A 15,985-nucleotide genomic window follows, 5' to 3' on the forward strand; every position below is an offset into this window, starting at 1 on the left:
ACAAACAAACAACAAACATTTGTCAAGAAAAAGGTAACAGACTAATTTCAGCAAATAAAAAAGTATTTTTAAAGGATTATACCTTCTGGATATTTCTTTCAATATTCAAGGGAAGGTTGAAAAGAAATTTAAAACGCTGAAGAACATTAAGTGCGTTTCTCGTTGAATCAGCTTTGTCCTTGCGACCCAGAACTTCTTGGAATAAGGTATCTGCTGTGTTACTGGCTCCTATTTAAAAAAGGATGAAAATAAGAAAAAGTAGAGTAAGTAAGCAGTTCAAATGACATACAGATTTTCCTCATTTTAATGAGTCATTCAAGTTTTTTTAGAGCAAATGAGTAATTATTGTTCAATTTTTATACTTTTTTGTTCAACTGTGTTAACATTTTACAACTGATGAAATACTATTTCAAAGCGAACCACTTAGCATTTTAATGTGGTAAGACCCCTGTGCAATTAAAAACAATCACTCTTTCCTATTTCAAATGCTTAACTTTGCTGCAGATATTTTATAGTTTGCTTTGGCTCCAGATCTACATTTTACAACTAAATTATGCATCTCAGGATATGGAAAAAGTCATAGAAAGTTTTCTTTTTAGAAAAGTATAATTTCATTATGTTAATTAATGTCATAGCTTTAAGAGTTAGCACTGGGTTTTGCAAACAATTTTTTTGCGTTTTCAAATTAAGTCTTAAAAATTATTAACAATATTTGATATTTAAGTGAGTCACTTAAAAAGTACCAATGATTAAGTCAAAGACAATGGCATGACTGAAAAAAGTCTAACTAGCTGGTCGCTGTAACAGAATGAAAACAAATGGTCCTCACATTGCACTAAAAGTCTTACTGGCTTCATTGCATACAGGATCAAGCCTTGGTCAACAATTTCATGCAATTAAGTTTCTATAATATCTGTGAATATTCTTCAATAAATACATTAAATATAGCCTTAAAACCTTTTCTATCCAGACTAAAAAGCATTCTATTTTGTAATAAGGATAATTTCCTAACATAGAATAATAGAATTTCATTTATAGTAGGGAAGATTTACATCGCATGTGAATATTTGCATTTTTCAACTCGTGACATTTTTAATTAACCAAAAAAAAAAAAAAAAGAAAAATGGAACTGTTTTAGCCTTTTTGATCGTTGCGTGTAGAAGTTTCTACATTATCTGGTCTAGTGACTATACTTTAAGCAAAGATGAAAAAAATTACATCAGTCTCGCTGGGTGGCTTGCATGCCATTTTCTTTAGTCAACACTGTGGGTGGCCTGCTCATGTTAAAAGTAGTCTTTGTAAAATAATTGTTATATCTAAATAATGTTTAAACTTTGTTGAAGTTTTGAAGCCTTGATGTAAAAAAAGTTTTGTCAGGATAGCTATTTCTACTGCATACCATTTAGAATAGAATACTTTAATCCATTAAGAAGAAATACACAATGAAAACAGCTAGCTGGACATTTAAATACAGACCACTGATAAAGTATGATTTTTCTCTTGAGGTTATAATAAATGCTTGTTTTGTAACTCCTTCTAGTAAGTAACATTTGTTTTGTTTGAATTCATGTGTTTCTTGTCCATTCTTTTAACAGCCAAGAAGCAATGTACTATATTTGGGAATTAAAGTTATATTCACAAAACTTCTTTTTTAATTCAATACAAATGTTTTTAAAAGGTAATTGACAACTGCAGAAATAGCACAGCGATTTCCATCTTTAGTTTAAAACTACATGCCTTCATCTCTATGAATTAATTTGCTGTAGAAATCCTCAATTCAAGTAAATGATTTTACTTTTTTCTATGGGGACTTTTTCTGTTTTTACACAGAAATTGAAATATATCCAATTATTTATTAGTGTCTTACTGAAATTCAATACTTCATGCAGAACAGGTCTGTCTTTTTAGACCTAAAAAAATATTGTAAAATTTCTTTCCTCCTTACCCCTCCAAATCCTTTCTACATTAACAATCTTCATCTCTTGATTACTGATGAATAATCTAAATCTAAGTAATAAAGTCTATGGCTAAAGACTCAGGTCCTCTATTGACACACTATGTTTTCAAAATAGATGATTCATCTGCTGTGTGCAAATTTTTTTACATCAAAATAAAGCTCTAGTTATTCAACAGTTGTCTTTCATACAGCCTGACAAAAATACCATATAATGGAATTTGATTGACCTCCTTTAAGATACAATTCCTCATGAAATTCATTATAGCACACCATATGTTTTTATATATATATATTTAATAGCTTGTTTAGCAATTAAATTTAGCAATTTAGCAAAAACTCCATATATTTATAATTCCACCTATAACTCTAGATTGTACTTCTACTATTCGATGCTATTTCAATCCAATAATTTGGCACACTCTTAACATACATTCAGATGTTGTGGAAAACATCCTTACTCTTAGGAGTTTGTAATCAAGCTCACAGCACCAACTGTCTCTCAAAATATGCACCTACAGTCCATAAAATGTAAAATTCAACTAAAGATTTGAAGTCATTTTTGAAAGCACTCCCTCTTACTCATGGATTATGGAAGCTTTTCAATGGTCAGACAAGAAACAAAGCTTTGATTCTAAACTACTTTGCATAATATTATTTACTCTTTTTAAATCCTTGTATTCCTACTTCCCTGCCTCCTACCCATCATGACTTGCAAAGTATCAGGAGGAAAAGCAGCCAATTCTTTTCGCAGCAGAGCCAAACTTAATACCACTCTGAAGTGCCTGGCACAAGTTCCTCTACAGATCCAGCTTGAAAAAGACAGTCTGCAGTACCTGCATACAGATTTCAGCCACCATTTATCAAATGGAACAGCGATTATATATTATAGGTAGATTTGCCTCATGTTAGTGTGTGTAGGAAAATATCACAGACCTAAATTTTTGCTTTCTTATTTAAAATCTGTCACACAATTTTGTCAAAGGGGAAAGTATTCTCCAAGGAATCTGTGCTTGGTGCATGACATGGCATAAATACAACGCACAGAGCATTGAGGATTGCACTGGCAAATTTCAGCAAATGCTTTTTTTCTCCTACTCTATACATATCAAATATTCTGCAGACATAGACACACACTATAGTCTTTATATAGCGTGTGTGACTTTTTTGTGGGGTTTTTGGGTTGGGTTTTTTTGGTGATTTTTGGGTTTTGGGGATTTTTTGCATTCCAGGCAACAAGACGGGGGAATAACAATGTTCAAACGACACCTTTATTGTGAGCATTAATGAATCTCTACCAGAAGGAGCTAGAGCTGCTCACAACCCCCCCTGCTTTCTTTGTGCTTCCCACACAAACACACATACAGTCACTGCTTTCTTCATACAAGAGAAGAAAAACAGTGAACTTCCATGTCACTTTCTTGATTTCATAAAACACACTCAGACTTTCCAACACTGAGTCAGCTATCTGCATGTCATTCCTGCTTATTGATACAGCACTAAGGGAAACATCCCTTCCTCTGTGAAAAAAATCACAATGAAACAAAGTAAAATTATCTTGGCAGAAGTCCCAGAATTAAAAAAAGTAACTTTTTTGATCTGATGAAACACATACCGAACTGCAGTAAATTCAAGCCATCTTTCAATGCAATCCTACAGCTAATACAGAGAAACAGAAAAGAAAGTACTGACAGCTTTTCAAAGTTTCTAAAAAGAATGCTAATTCCAAGTAGTCTAAATGGCAGCACATTAAGTGAAAAAGGTTCTGTTAATAGACCTTGTAATTACAGTTTGTATTTGTTTTTATCCTCTTTTGCTCAAAATTCTTACAATCCTAGTATTTAGCTTTGCTCATCCTTCTACAGTTCTGTCTATCCACATAGCTCCTGTTTTCTTTGTACACTTAAAATTGAGGTGCCACCAGAATTCATTTATCACGAAGACCACTGAAAGTCATGGCAAAAGCTGCCATGTACTTCAAAAGATGTACTATCACACCCTAAAATCACTACCATCAAACAGGAAAAGGCAAGAGACACTGTTCTGTTTTCTACTTTCTACCATATTCCTAGGAATATATTAAAGCTTGTTAGAAAGTCCAAAGTCCATAAATAGTTGCTGCTGGAAGGACAAAACTTACTGTTCAGTACATTCTCCAGTTTTTGCGTCATGGATCCTTCTACTTTTTCCGTTCCATCCGCTTCCAGTTTTTGATGGATTGCTGGAATAAAGTGTCTAGTTAAAATGCAGAACATTTTAATAGGTGGGAATACATTACATCAAAGTGACACTTTTAAACATTTTAAAAATTAAAAATAAAGTGTTATTTTTCTTGTTAGACATAAAAAATACAAACATGCTTCATGGCAGCAGAGTCTAGTGGAGCACAGGGCTTAGAGCCAGACATTGCAGAATTTTAACCATTACTTTGACATAGACTTCCTGTATCTTCTTGCACAAGACACTAATGCCCAAGGGAAAAAAAAAAATGTGGAGAGAATAATCTCAATTAGCTGTCTTGTAGTACAAGTGTTAATTCAATTTAGTATTTTGAAAAGTAAGTAACATTTAAGCACAAAATACTTTTGCTTTGTAAGACAAAGTTTTTACACCGATCTCACCAAAAAGGAATTACTAATAATTAAAGGGTAAAGAGTCATGGGGAATTTGGATGACCCCAAAATCAAGTGCCAGAACACTCCCCCACCAGTTGTCTTCATCTATAAAAATGCACTCTCGAAACACAGAATTTAAGAGTATCTTGTAGCAACACACTGCATTAACCATTACACAGAAGAATTGCAATGCTTTTGCTCAAAACAATATAAAAACAGAGGGGAGATGTTATTTTTTTCCTGTCCTAAAATGCCAAAAGCCCCAGTTCTTGTTTCCATGTGGAATTACTAATGGATGTGGAAATGCATAGTATGAGCATTAATTTGTTGTTTTATTATAATTTTTCACAAAGGGAGAGATTTACCAGCATAGCCTGACTACACTATACCACTCTGGAGATATGAACAGTGAATGGAGTGTAGATAGTCCTTTCTTCTCCTTCCCCTCTCTTACACAGCCTTCCTTCCTTCTTGTCTATTCAGGACAACTCAGTGTTTCCCCCCTCCCCCCCTTTCTTTTTAAAGGTAGTGTTCCTGTATATAAGCATACAGCATATATAAAACAATTATTTAAAAATATGATTTTCCTTTCAAATTTTTAATCTGTTAACATATGTAAAATCCACTCTATCAAACAGCCATCAGTTCCTGTTGCTTTAGATAAAATTAAGGCTTCTAAAAAACCTCCTACTGCTTCCTGCTGGTTCTTAGTAGAATGAAGTGAAGCTAAGCTACCCTTGAAAACAGTAATGTCCAGTGCTTTGAAGAAAGCAAGTAACAATATATTTTATTTCAAAAAACAAATACAGTTTTGAAACCAGTTGTCCCAGCTTATCTTGCTTTGGTTTGCATGGCAGAGCAACCTGAGTCCCTCAAATGGATTCTTTTAAGATGAAATAAAACGAAAAGATGCACTCCATGAGTATACCTAATATGCTCCAGGAGATACCTGGAATTCAATCCACTGGGTGATACTCGAGCTAGTCTAAAATACCACCCCAAACTGCATATAATGTGCACACAGAGATGTCATTGCCAACTTGTTTCTCTACAATGCCATCCCTACTTGCCCATGCTACGTAGATGCAAATTAAGAACAAGCAAACATGGACAGAAACCACCTTCAGTAAAGCAGCCCTGTGGCCTCAGTCTTACTGTAAGCAGTGAGAGAGGGTGGCTATTCTGAAACAGGATGGCCCTTGATAGTCTCCAGCCTCCTTCAAAGGAAGAATTTTCGGGGGGGGGGGGGGGGGGGGGGGCAAGGAGGGGGTGTGTGTGATTAAAAAAAAAAAAAAAAAAAAGAGAGAGAGAGAGAGAAAATGCCATTATTCTCAGACATCTAAATTTCAATCCCTTGATCCTACACAAAAAATTTAGGAAGCTTTGCTTTCTTGAAAATGCAAGAGCATCTCTTTATTTTTGTTATTAGAGTCATTAGAGGGGAAAAAGATAAATCTAAATTTAGGACACCATATTTCTTAAGACAATCAACACTTAAACGAAATGAACTAAAACTAAGAGATTCTTGCATATTTTAAGGAACAGAGATCTATCTTAAAAGATGGTGTATTGTTAACTGTAGCACATTTTATATATGATGTGGACACCACTTACCTACAAGAATACCTCTACAATTTAATAACAAAACCATTAAAGGTTCTAATGATATTATTCCATTTATACACATCAGTTCCAGTCATGGACTATTCCATTTATATACATCAGTTTCGGTCATGGGCTATTCCATTTATATACATCAGTTCCTGTCATGGGCAGCCAATTACAGTACTGCAATTAATGTTACATACTGAAAGGCAAGCTCATCAGAACAGCAACCACAACACAAGCAGATATTTTAAGACCAAATGTTGCAAGTACTATTGGAACCACATCAAAGTGTAATGATTTGAATTTAAATATTTTGAAATAATTCTATGAAGCATATTTTTGAAAGAAACTTTCTAAATGGATGTGGATAAAAACCTAAGAGATATTGCCGCAAAGATTTTTAAAATTCAGTATTTTGGAACTATTAATTACATAGCATTAATTGCTGGCTAATTAACTATAATGTTACTCCTGAAGGGGACACACCTAAGGATTTCCAAAACTGAACTGTAACACCCAAACCTCTATCAAAGCACCTTTTGTTGCCAATATATGTAAAACATGATGAAGACTTCCTTTAACGTACAGAACAAGAAATTTTGAAAGCGCATGATTTACTATGTTAGCACTTTCAAAAATGTCAAGTCATGAACTATAGTTTTTTTTAATTCTGAAGGCAGCTTATTTAGAAATTGTATCATGATCATTAACCAGTTCCTGAAAGTTTTAAAACACATCTTCTCCAAAGCAGTTCCCTTTCTCATCTCCTTTAGATAAGAATAGTATAGTACAATAGCAATAGTATTCTCTCCTCTTCCTCGTAGAAGATGGAAGATAACATTTTTCACACTGGTAGCATTTAAAGTTAGCATCTGAGCATAAAGTATTTGAGATTCTTAATTTGAAAATAGTAGTGTTGTAAACCCAGGAAGGATGATACCATTAAAGCCAATTCACAGGCATGTTCAGACAGACAAAAACTTGCCAATGAGGAAAAAATAAAAATAAAACAAGGTATTAAGTTCCAGAAAGGTGGAAAGCACTGTGGAGTACAGATAAAGGCATATTAAACATAAACATATTAAACAGGTAGCGTAAAACAGGAGGGATTTTTGGACCACTGTCTGAAAAAGGTATTTTAGGACATACTAAAAAAAAGTATAGAGCTACCTAAGTTACTCTGTACACACACAAGAAGTTTTGCTGGCTTTCCTTCTACATGTTTAACCTGCTACTTTGTGCACTGAAGCTATTTTTATACATTATATTCAGATTTAGCAATAAGTGCATTCATATGTAAACCAAAGTTGGGTTACCAAAAAAGAAAAGGTTTTAAGTTTTCATAGTGAAAGATGTTATGAAAAATGCTTTATCAGAAAGTCTAAGCTTACTTTGTTTGCATCACCTGATTGTTAAAAAGCTAAGTACGTGTTCCTTCCATGAGGACCAGACAAAAAGTCTCCAAGTTAGAAGTTTAGATAAGCAAAACTATATGTAGTCAAGAAAAATATCTGTAGACCTAATCTGATTGGAAGGAATCCAGAGATACTCAAGTTATTCTTTTATCTTAGAGTACTAAATCCATATAACGGTGGGATGGTGCTGTTCGGGACAATCCCCGTTCTCTTGCACCCACATGCTTCCTTTTGTTGCATCTACCAATCACCCAGCTGCAGGGCAGCCATAGTGACATGATTTGGTGGAAAACTAACTCAGTAAGTAAGAGACTTTTCTTTATTGATCAGTCAGTTTGTCTAAATCTTGCCTCAGCTGCACCACTGCAATACAAGGGAAGAGGAAGGAGGATGTGGCCAAGGGCAGGTGGAAAGCCGACCTCCACCTCTCACAGGAGCCAGAAGTTAAGATTAACTTCAAATACAACTTCATACCCTCAACTCATCACTGGCTGCAGGAAGAGCAAGGAGAAAATTTTAGCTCTTTGAAGGCCTGAAGTAAAGGAGGGACAGGATTTCTTCTTGAATTGCCAGTCACCCTGGGCTTACCTGATACAACCAATAGAAGCTGGAACAGCAGTTGGAAACCTAGGAGAGCCTGTTTACCATTATTAAGCAGTTTTACTTAAGGAGTATACAATAAATAAAGATGAGGGGAAGCAAGGTCTAGATGCTTTAACCAAGGCCAGAAAATTAACTGTATTTTGTATCATCTTTGCCAATAAGTGTTTAAGTTTCCCAGCTAAGTCAGAACATTTAAAGGCTTGCAAACTTCAGGGCTGCAGTGAGATACTAACTAATAATAGTGAAGAGGCTAAGTTTAGAGCTCACAATCTCTAAGCTGTGACTAAATATTTCAGAATTGGTTATTTTTGGTCAAAACACATGCAAAAAGTTCATTCTGGCAAATAAGCCACAGTACAGGCCTTGTAGTAAAATCAACTGGAATTAATTCATTGCTGCTTGTGTTGAAAACAATTTTATTCAGTCTAAGGAAGGATATGGTTTTCTACTTGGCAACTGTAAATCTAACAAATTAAACCACACTTGCCAGGATCATGCAGTTTTTGACTTGCAAATTTCATTGTTGATTTACTCAGACACTTTTAAAACATATTTTGAGATAGGCACCAAGGCACTAAGAGTGGTATTCTCAAAAATTCCTCAGCCTAACTGAGCTCAAAGCAACATAGATGCAAGTTTTCTACCATTTTCTGATTAAAAGATGGCTAGAAATGCATTTGGTATATCTGAAAGTCTTACCCATTTCCACAGAAATACGGTTAAAGAGGAAAAAAAAAAAAGTATCTGAAATGAATCAAACCCTTTTAGTCAGATGCAAAAAATAAGGGGGGGGGGGAATACAAAAAAGGAAAGACTGACTTGTCAAAGTATTTTTGAAGATCTGATGTGGTAACTATAAAGAACTTGGCACCAAAGCACAGTAATGGAGGGATGAAGAACACATGTTAACATAGTGCCAGGATCCATGCCAGCGCATGAATAAAAATGCCTTTGGTTCCCTTTATCCAAAGATTAACAATTATCTGTAATTTGAACAAAACATAAGAAGGTTATAGATGAGGACAGCACTCCTACGTAGGGTAAAAACTCTTCTGAATGGATTCAACAGGAGTGAATAGCTGTATAAAATGAGCAAAAGCAATACATAAAGACAGCATGTCATGAACAGAGCTGGTAATACATTATACTACGAAAACCTAAAAAGCCTAGTTTGTTACTGTGGCCAATAGTCAATACTGCTAAGGGGTTTTTTTGTTTGGTTTGGGGTTTTTCCCTAGGATTTCTAGATATTTTTGCAAATTGCATGGCAAACTTGGCTTTATTTTGGTAAACTCTGCTAATGCAAGCAACCGTTACAAAACATTGAAGAAAACATAGTATTGTCTTTAATTGCCTTTTTGTGTTTTGTTTCTCTAGCATTTACTTTTTCAAGCTTGCTTACCCAACACAGTGGCAAAAAAAAAATCTCAAAGAAAATTGACTTAAAATGATACAAAAAAGAAGTTTAAAGCACAGTGCTGGGAGGGGAGATTATATGGAAATAAGAGGCCAAAATTTGTAGTCTAACAACCTTGTGAAGCCTGATAACTTTGTTCTCACACAGGTTTATATTTAAGCAAGTGTGATATTTCTAGGCAAATATCTCAGAAATAGACAGGAAAACAAAGTTTATTATTCTGCTTATGGATCCACTAAAAATTCCAGGACTGGACCCAGGCCTTTGCCAGGATACTTCAAAATTTTAGAGTATGGGAAATGCTATTCTCTTTTTACTGACACAGTGCTAACCTTCTGGAGCTATGAAAGCTCATGGTAGAAATAAAAGCAGCTTTTAAATGTTGCATGTATTTTAAAAGTAGCATGGAAATAAAAATTGAATGATAAAACACGAAATCAACCTGGTTTTATGGCTTGTAGGTCAAGTCTGGCTTAAATTTAATCGTAGGTAATTTTTTGTACACTTGCAATCAACTGCAGTATTTGCTATTTGAAAACTGCAGTTGCAAAACTAATCTTCTTTTTGATGCTCTACTATTTTTCAAATGCAAACAAAAAAATTTTAACTTACCTGAAAAACACAAATTCATAAAACATGACAGCCACACAGTAACTAAAAGCTGCCATCACTGCATCCATTTGGAGAAATTCTGCTAGTAAATAGCGAAAACAATTACTGATTTAAAAGAAGCTACATGAGCAGTCAGCATAAAACCAGGTACAGGCTTGGGTACAGAAATTTCACTATGGACCGAGACAACTCCTGCTGTTTCACACTTTTTCAAATCAGACCATCTCTTGCTTGAGACACTGAAAAAAACACCCCCTAGACAATGCTATGCTAGGACCTGCACGAATGAGCCTTTTATCAATCATGATCACATAACTTGTGCTTTTTCAGAGTTGCATTAAGATACTAATTGGTCTGCTACAGAAACTGATCTTAGACACTGCATGAAGAAGCAGCACCCACCTGAGACTAAACTACCTACCACCACTTACATACTTCACTGGCACTCCCCTGTCAGGTCATTTCTCTCTCAGCGTACGTTGCTCATTGCAATGCGCCCCTCGTTATCTAGCGCTGCAAGATCAGAACACAAGTTTTCAACAATCAAACTTAAATCAGTATGCTTATTTTTCCATTGTGCATACATGAGACGGCCCATAAACATACGGACAAAATATGTAGCAATGATAGTGCAATTGCTTCTTATTCAGCTTTTGTGTACAATTGTAGCACACGGACACCTCAAGCCTTCAGACATGAGCATCCACTTGGAAAACTAGACAGTGAGCTTAGAGCACATCAGCTATTGCTTCATGACTACTTGGAGGCATGATCTTAATTCTTAAACTGAAATAATCTAACTTGCATCTACTGTGAGGCACATACATGCATGTGAACTGTTACTCTGAAGAGGCCGATAATGCTGTTAGATACATGCCTGATACATGCAGCACCTTAGTTTATCCTTGCCAGCTTGTCTCCATGGCCCTGTTCTTTCTTAACCTCTATGCATTATCATATTGAAAGTAACTAGCTATAATAGAAGGCTGTTCTTACCCTGCAAAGACTATATTCCATCACTTGAAGCGGGATGAGGAAGGCAACATTAACAGACACACACCACACGGAGCTATTCTAGCCATTTCAAGTCAGCTGCATAACATTTAGGTAGTAATCATACGTTTGAATTTGATTTACTTAAATCCATATGTTTAAGAAGAATTCATACAATTTGGGAAAACATATATGAGACTGAAGTAAAGCAAAACTGTGAATTAGATATGTTACAAAACAGGAATGTGACAACAGCAAAACCTGGTATAATAGTCTGATGCCGTACTACCTAGCAAAAACAGTCATGGACTAGTATTTCACTGGGCAAATAGACAAACAGACAAAAGAGAATGAACTGAGATAAGAACTAGCAATGTAAAAGCACTTCAAAGTTAGTCAGTCAGTCTAGTTTGCAAACAGGAGCACTAATGAAAAATTGGCTGAATCACTAATGAAAAATTACCCTCCTTAAGTTCAAACGTGACATAACTCCTCAAAAGCCAGAAGCAAAGGGACATTTACATGACAGACAAGCATCAGTTTTTGGTTTCTCAAATTCCCAGTCTGACTCATAATTGAATATAGATCCAGTGGTTTCTTTTGTTTTAGTTTCAGATAAAATTAATTTAACAGACATAATGGCAACAGAATATGCTTATTCATACTGAAACAGATCCTGGATCACTGACGTGCTCATCCTAGAATGGGTCTTAGGGGATGAAGTGTAAAAATATTCTGTAGGAAGAAAAAAAAAAACCACCCCCACACAACAAACCACAAAACAAACAAAAAACCACAAACGCAAAATGAAACAAAAAACAGGCATTGACCAGATATAGGATTGTTTCAGCCAGGTAAATATTATCCTAGCATATGTATTAAGTAAGGTATTAGACACAAGGACAACTACAGTCTGAGCTCCCCATCATACTGGCATTCCCACAGGCCACATTCCCACATATCTGAACAGGGTTGGAAAGGGAAAAAAGGAATAGTGCTGTAATAGCCAGCAGTGCTTCCTTTGTATACACTTTTTTCTGAAAATCACGTAAAATGTGTTTGGAGTTGTAACTGCACAAGAACAACTGTTGCCATGACAAACTACAGAATCAAATTTAAATCTCAAATTTGTTCAACAAATCTGTGTTTCAAAGACAACACAGCATCTTCTTTACTTGCCAATACGGATGTCATACTTGCATGGTTTTGGATAATTGAGCAACTGAAGTAGTCATTTCCCTATTTTTTTCCTTTCACTTAAAAAGAAACTCTGCAGCCTAAGGCTCTTTGTAAAGAACGCTTCTGAAAAAGTATATTAAAAGTAAATTAATTTACTAGCTTTCCAAAGACTTCTGTGCAGGACATGACTTGCTTATGAGAATAAAACACGACTGGCCTACAAGCATACAAACAGCAACCATTTTCAGAAGGCTACTTTCTAGGTTGCAATTAGAATTATAGGAAATAAATCAGCTGAACTCCCCAACGTTGACAAGTGGGTCAAGTTGAGGTGAGCCCAGTTCCTCTCAGCTCAGTTTACAGCTCCCTTCAGCTGACGAAACAAACTTCCTGTTGAACATCTTCTCTGCAGCAAAGTCACTGTCAAACTGCCAGCCTAGCTAACGGGCAGAAAGACATGAGGATCTGATAAGGCAATTCTATTTTCCAAGAAACTAAACCAAACAAGCAAGGGTTCTGGCCTATTTGACCTCTTATTTTCTTAGTAAACAGTTTCTAAATCACAAAATACAATAAACATCTTGGGATAGCTTTTTATGGTTTTCGTTGCTTACTTGTGAAAATATTAATACTGATTCAAATGTGTAATACAGTCTGATAGCATACTTAAGATCAGACTGATCTTACTGATCCCAGCTAACGAAAACAGCTGCACCACAATCAGTAATTCAGGGTTTCCCAGATCAAGTTCATATATTTGAAACAAACATCATTAAAAGTGAATGAGTTAAAGCAGGTATAAACAGATGTGCAAATAGATGAATATGAAGTACATGGTGAAGCGAGTGTTATACCTCTTAAAGTGAACCTCCAACAAATGGTAACATCCTGTACCAATTTAGGGAGAATTAGGATCAATAATTGTACACAGATAGCTCTGCTCTACAACAACAATGGAACGGACCTACAGTTTATAAAGCACTGGGTTTGGAAGTTGTGTTCTAGGATATCTGGAGGGGAAAACCAAGAGCCTAAATTTTTGCCCATCAACAAAAATGTATCTTCAGAAAATGCATTAGATTTTAGAAAACTTTCCAGAGGAAGTGAATTAAAAAAAAACCCAAACCAAAACAAAGCAGCTCAGGAAATTTAAATCATACTGGAAGACAGTATTCAATAATGATTTTCCCTTGAGTCCCTTTTCATCTGTGACAGTTGTATGCTCAGCATCAAATAATGAAAGTTTGCAGAACCAAGACTATGTCCCTAAGAGTTTGTGATGAAACAATCTTTCAGCTTTCAAATATGAACTATTTTTCACGTAGCTTTGTTTAAACGCATACAAATTGCGCCTTTTTAAAGGAGAAGGCAAGACAGAAATTCACCCTTACATGTGTGAGGACAGAAAAGTGCCATTATATCACCTTGCACAAACACTGTATAGCCAGAGTACAATGGGATTTTTGATTTAATATTCTTCTGTTAAAGAGCTTGAATTTCATAATTTCATGCCTAAGAATTAATGGGTGAGGGTTTTTGTTTTGTTTTTTTGTTTGTTTGTTTTGGTGGGGGGGGTTGGGTGTTTGTTGTTTTTTTTTTTTAATTTTGCATCCGAGCTGTTTCTCTAGAACAACGCTAATAATGCTTGTCATCTTTCCTTTGAGAAAACTGTAGTGATCAAATGTTCTGGAAAAAAGCTTTGACATCTGGAAGGAAGGCTGGATGATGGCATCAAAGATACCCTTTTTTCTTGCTGCTACTGGAAGCCTCTCCACATCTTAGCTGTTGATTGTACCTATCACAGGTTCAAATCTTTCAAAAATTTATGCAATTTTACAGCTACACTCCCACAAAAATATTCTGCATAAGGGGGAAGAAAGGGCAAATAAGCAGTTCTGCATTACAAAACTGAAATTCATATGGAATAATTTTTTTTTTTTTGACTGAAAAGAATCAAACACACTTCTGCACATGCATTTAATAGGAAATTTCAACAGAGAAATGCATATTAAAATGCTACAGAAGGCAGCTGTGACCTGCACTGCATCCTCATTAGGAATTCGGTTTCAGAATTTAAAAACTAAATATTGTATTGATAAGTCCCTTGAACTCCAGTGTTATTTATAAGAATTTATAAGAGATTAAGATTTCGAGTCTCTGATTTTCTTCCACAACGGCATCAAGGCCTTTCTTTCTTAGTACTATTTTAATTCACTGTTCATAACACAAGCTACAAGTCTGCTTCCTTTTGAGCACTTAAGGGGGGAATGACTAGGAGGAAGACAAAACCAAGCCATTTTGGTTCCAGACAAAAAGTGGCACCAAGAACCATGAGTCATGCCAAGTTTTGAGTTCATAGTTTATCTAAAGGACTGCCCTGATAAACTCTAATTTTAGGTAAAAATAACACTCTGATACAGGTAAGATATACAAAACAATATTACAGTTATGATAATTTTTTTGAATTGAGAACATAATATTTAGTGAAATAAATTATTTTGCTTTCCCTATCATTATTTTATTAATATTTTTTACATTCCTACTAGCTCTCTGATCTTTTCATTTACCAGGAAACCAGTCTCCAAAGGCAAGAAGCTTACACTTAAATAGATGGGACAAGAGAAAAATCACTCAGTTGCGTTCAGTCTTTCTAAAACCTCATAACATTTATGGTTTGCATTAGCTTTCTGTAAATCCTACTAGACACTTTGCTGGTCCAAAAAATAATCTTACAAGATAACACATAGATCCATCAGCACTACTTTTTATCCATAGCAGTAACCATTTAGAAACAGAATTCTGAATCTTTTAGAGTATTTGATACTCTATACGCAAAGCAGATTTGGTTGTGAAAAACGAAGTCACATTTCCATATTTGTTCAGGATTATTTAGGATTTTGAGCTATTTAAGAAAAATTAGGATTTCAACATTTTCAAGATATTTAAGACTTACAAAGAAATAGTCTATTATAATTTTTCCTAGCATTTAATAAAAACTCATCTTAAAAAAAAAGTTAAAGAATGCCAAATACTGATTCTTTAGTGTCTTTTCCTATGACTACCACCACATTCTTTAGTATTTCCACTAAATCCTTTAATACTTCTGTTATTGAACCTATCTAGATTTAGGCCAAGGTTTTGGAAAACTGATCAGTAATAGGTCAGTTCTGGGTGGGGTAAAGATGTTTAGGAGTTAAGATTCTTCACAGGAAGAATCTTCAGATATCTCAAGAAGAGATCTTCCCTACCAAAGCTCGTACGTTCACACTTGTGGAAGAAGTTCTCCTCTTAAACATTACCAAATTAAGCAGGTAGCCAAAAGCTATCAACCACTTTTGAAAATGCTGTCATCTGAACAGCAGGTCACAGGTTAATCTGCCTGAGGCAGGAATACAGGTGGACCACAGAGACAGCACTACCTTCCCTTTTCCCTGACACATGGAAGTGGCCATCAGACAGTGAGTGGCCTGCAAGTGGGTCAAGAGAAAACTGGTACTTCTCTAAAGCAGTGTTCCTAAATCCAACAGAAGGGCTAGCTTGGCTGAGGCTATAAGTAAATATAAGTTTTCTTACTCCATGGTACCCATAA

The 15,985-nt window shown here is 35.2% G+C and overlaps 1 protein-coding gene across 1 annotated transcript in view; it reads right to left on the reverse strand.

Annotated features, from left to right (window-relative positions):
• Positions 1-15,985, reverse strand: part of EXOC2 (exocyst complex component 2) — a 120,512-nt gene that overhangs the window by 82,017 nt on the left and 22,510 nt on the right. The window contains exons 6-7 of the mRNA XM_075493938.1: positions 4,095-4,175; positions 83-228 (exon numbers count right to left, since the gene is read on the reverse strand). Coding sequence (XP_075350053.1) covers positions 83-228; positions 4,095-4,175 — 227 coding nt within the window. The remainder of the gene's footprint in view (positions 1-82; positions 229-4,094; positions 4,176-15,985) is intronic.

Source organism: Mycteria americana, chromosome 2, assembly GCF_035582795.1.
Source record: "Mycteria americana isolate JAX WOST 10 ecotype Jacksonville Zoo and Gardens chromosome 2, USCA_MyAme_1.0, whole genome shotgun sequence".
Taxonomy (NCBI): Eukaryota; Metazoa; Chordata; class Aves; order Ciconiiformes; family Ciconiidae; genus Mycteria; species Mycteria americana.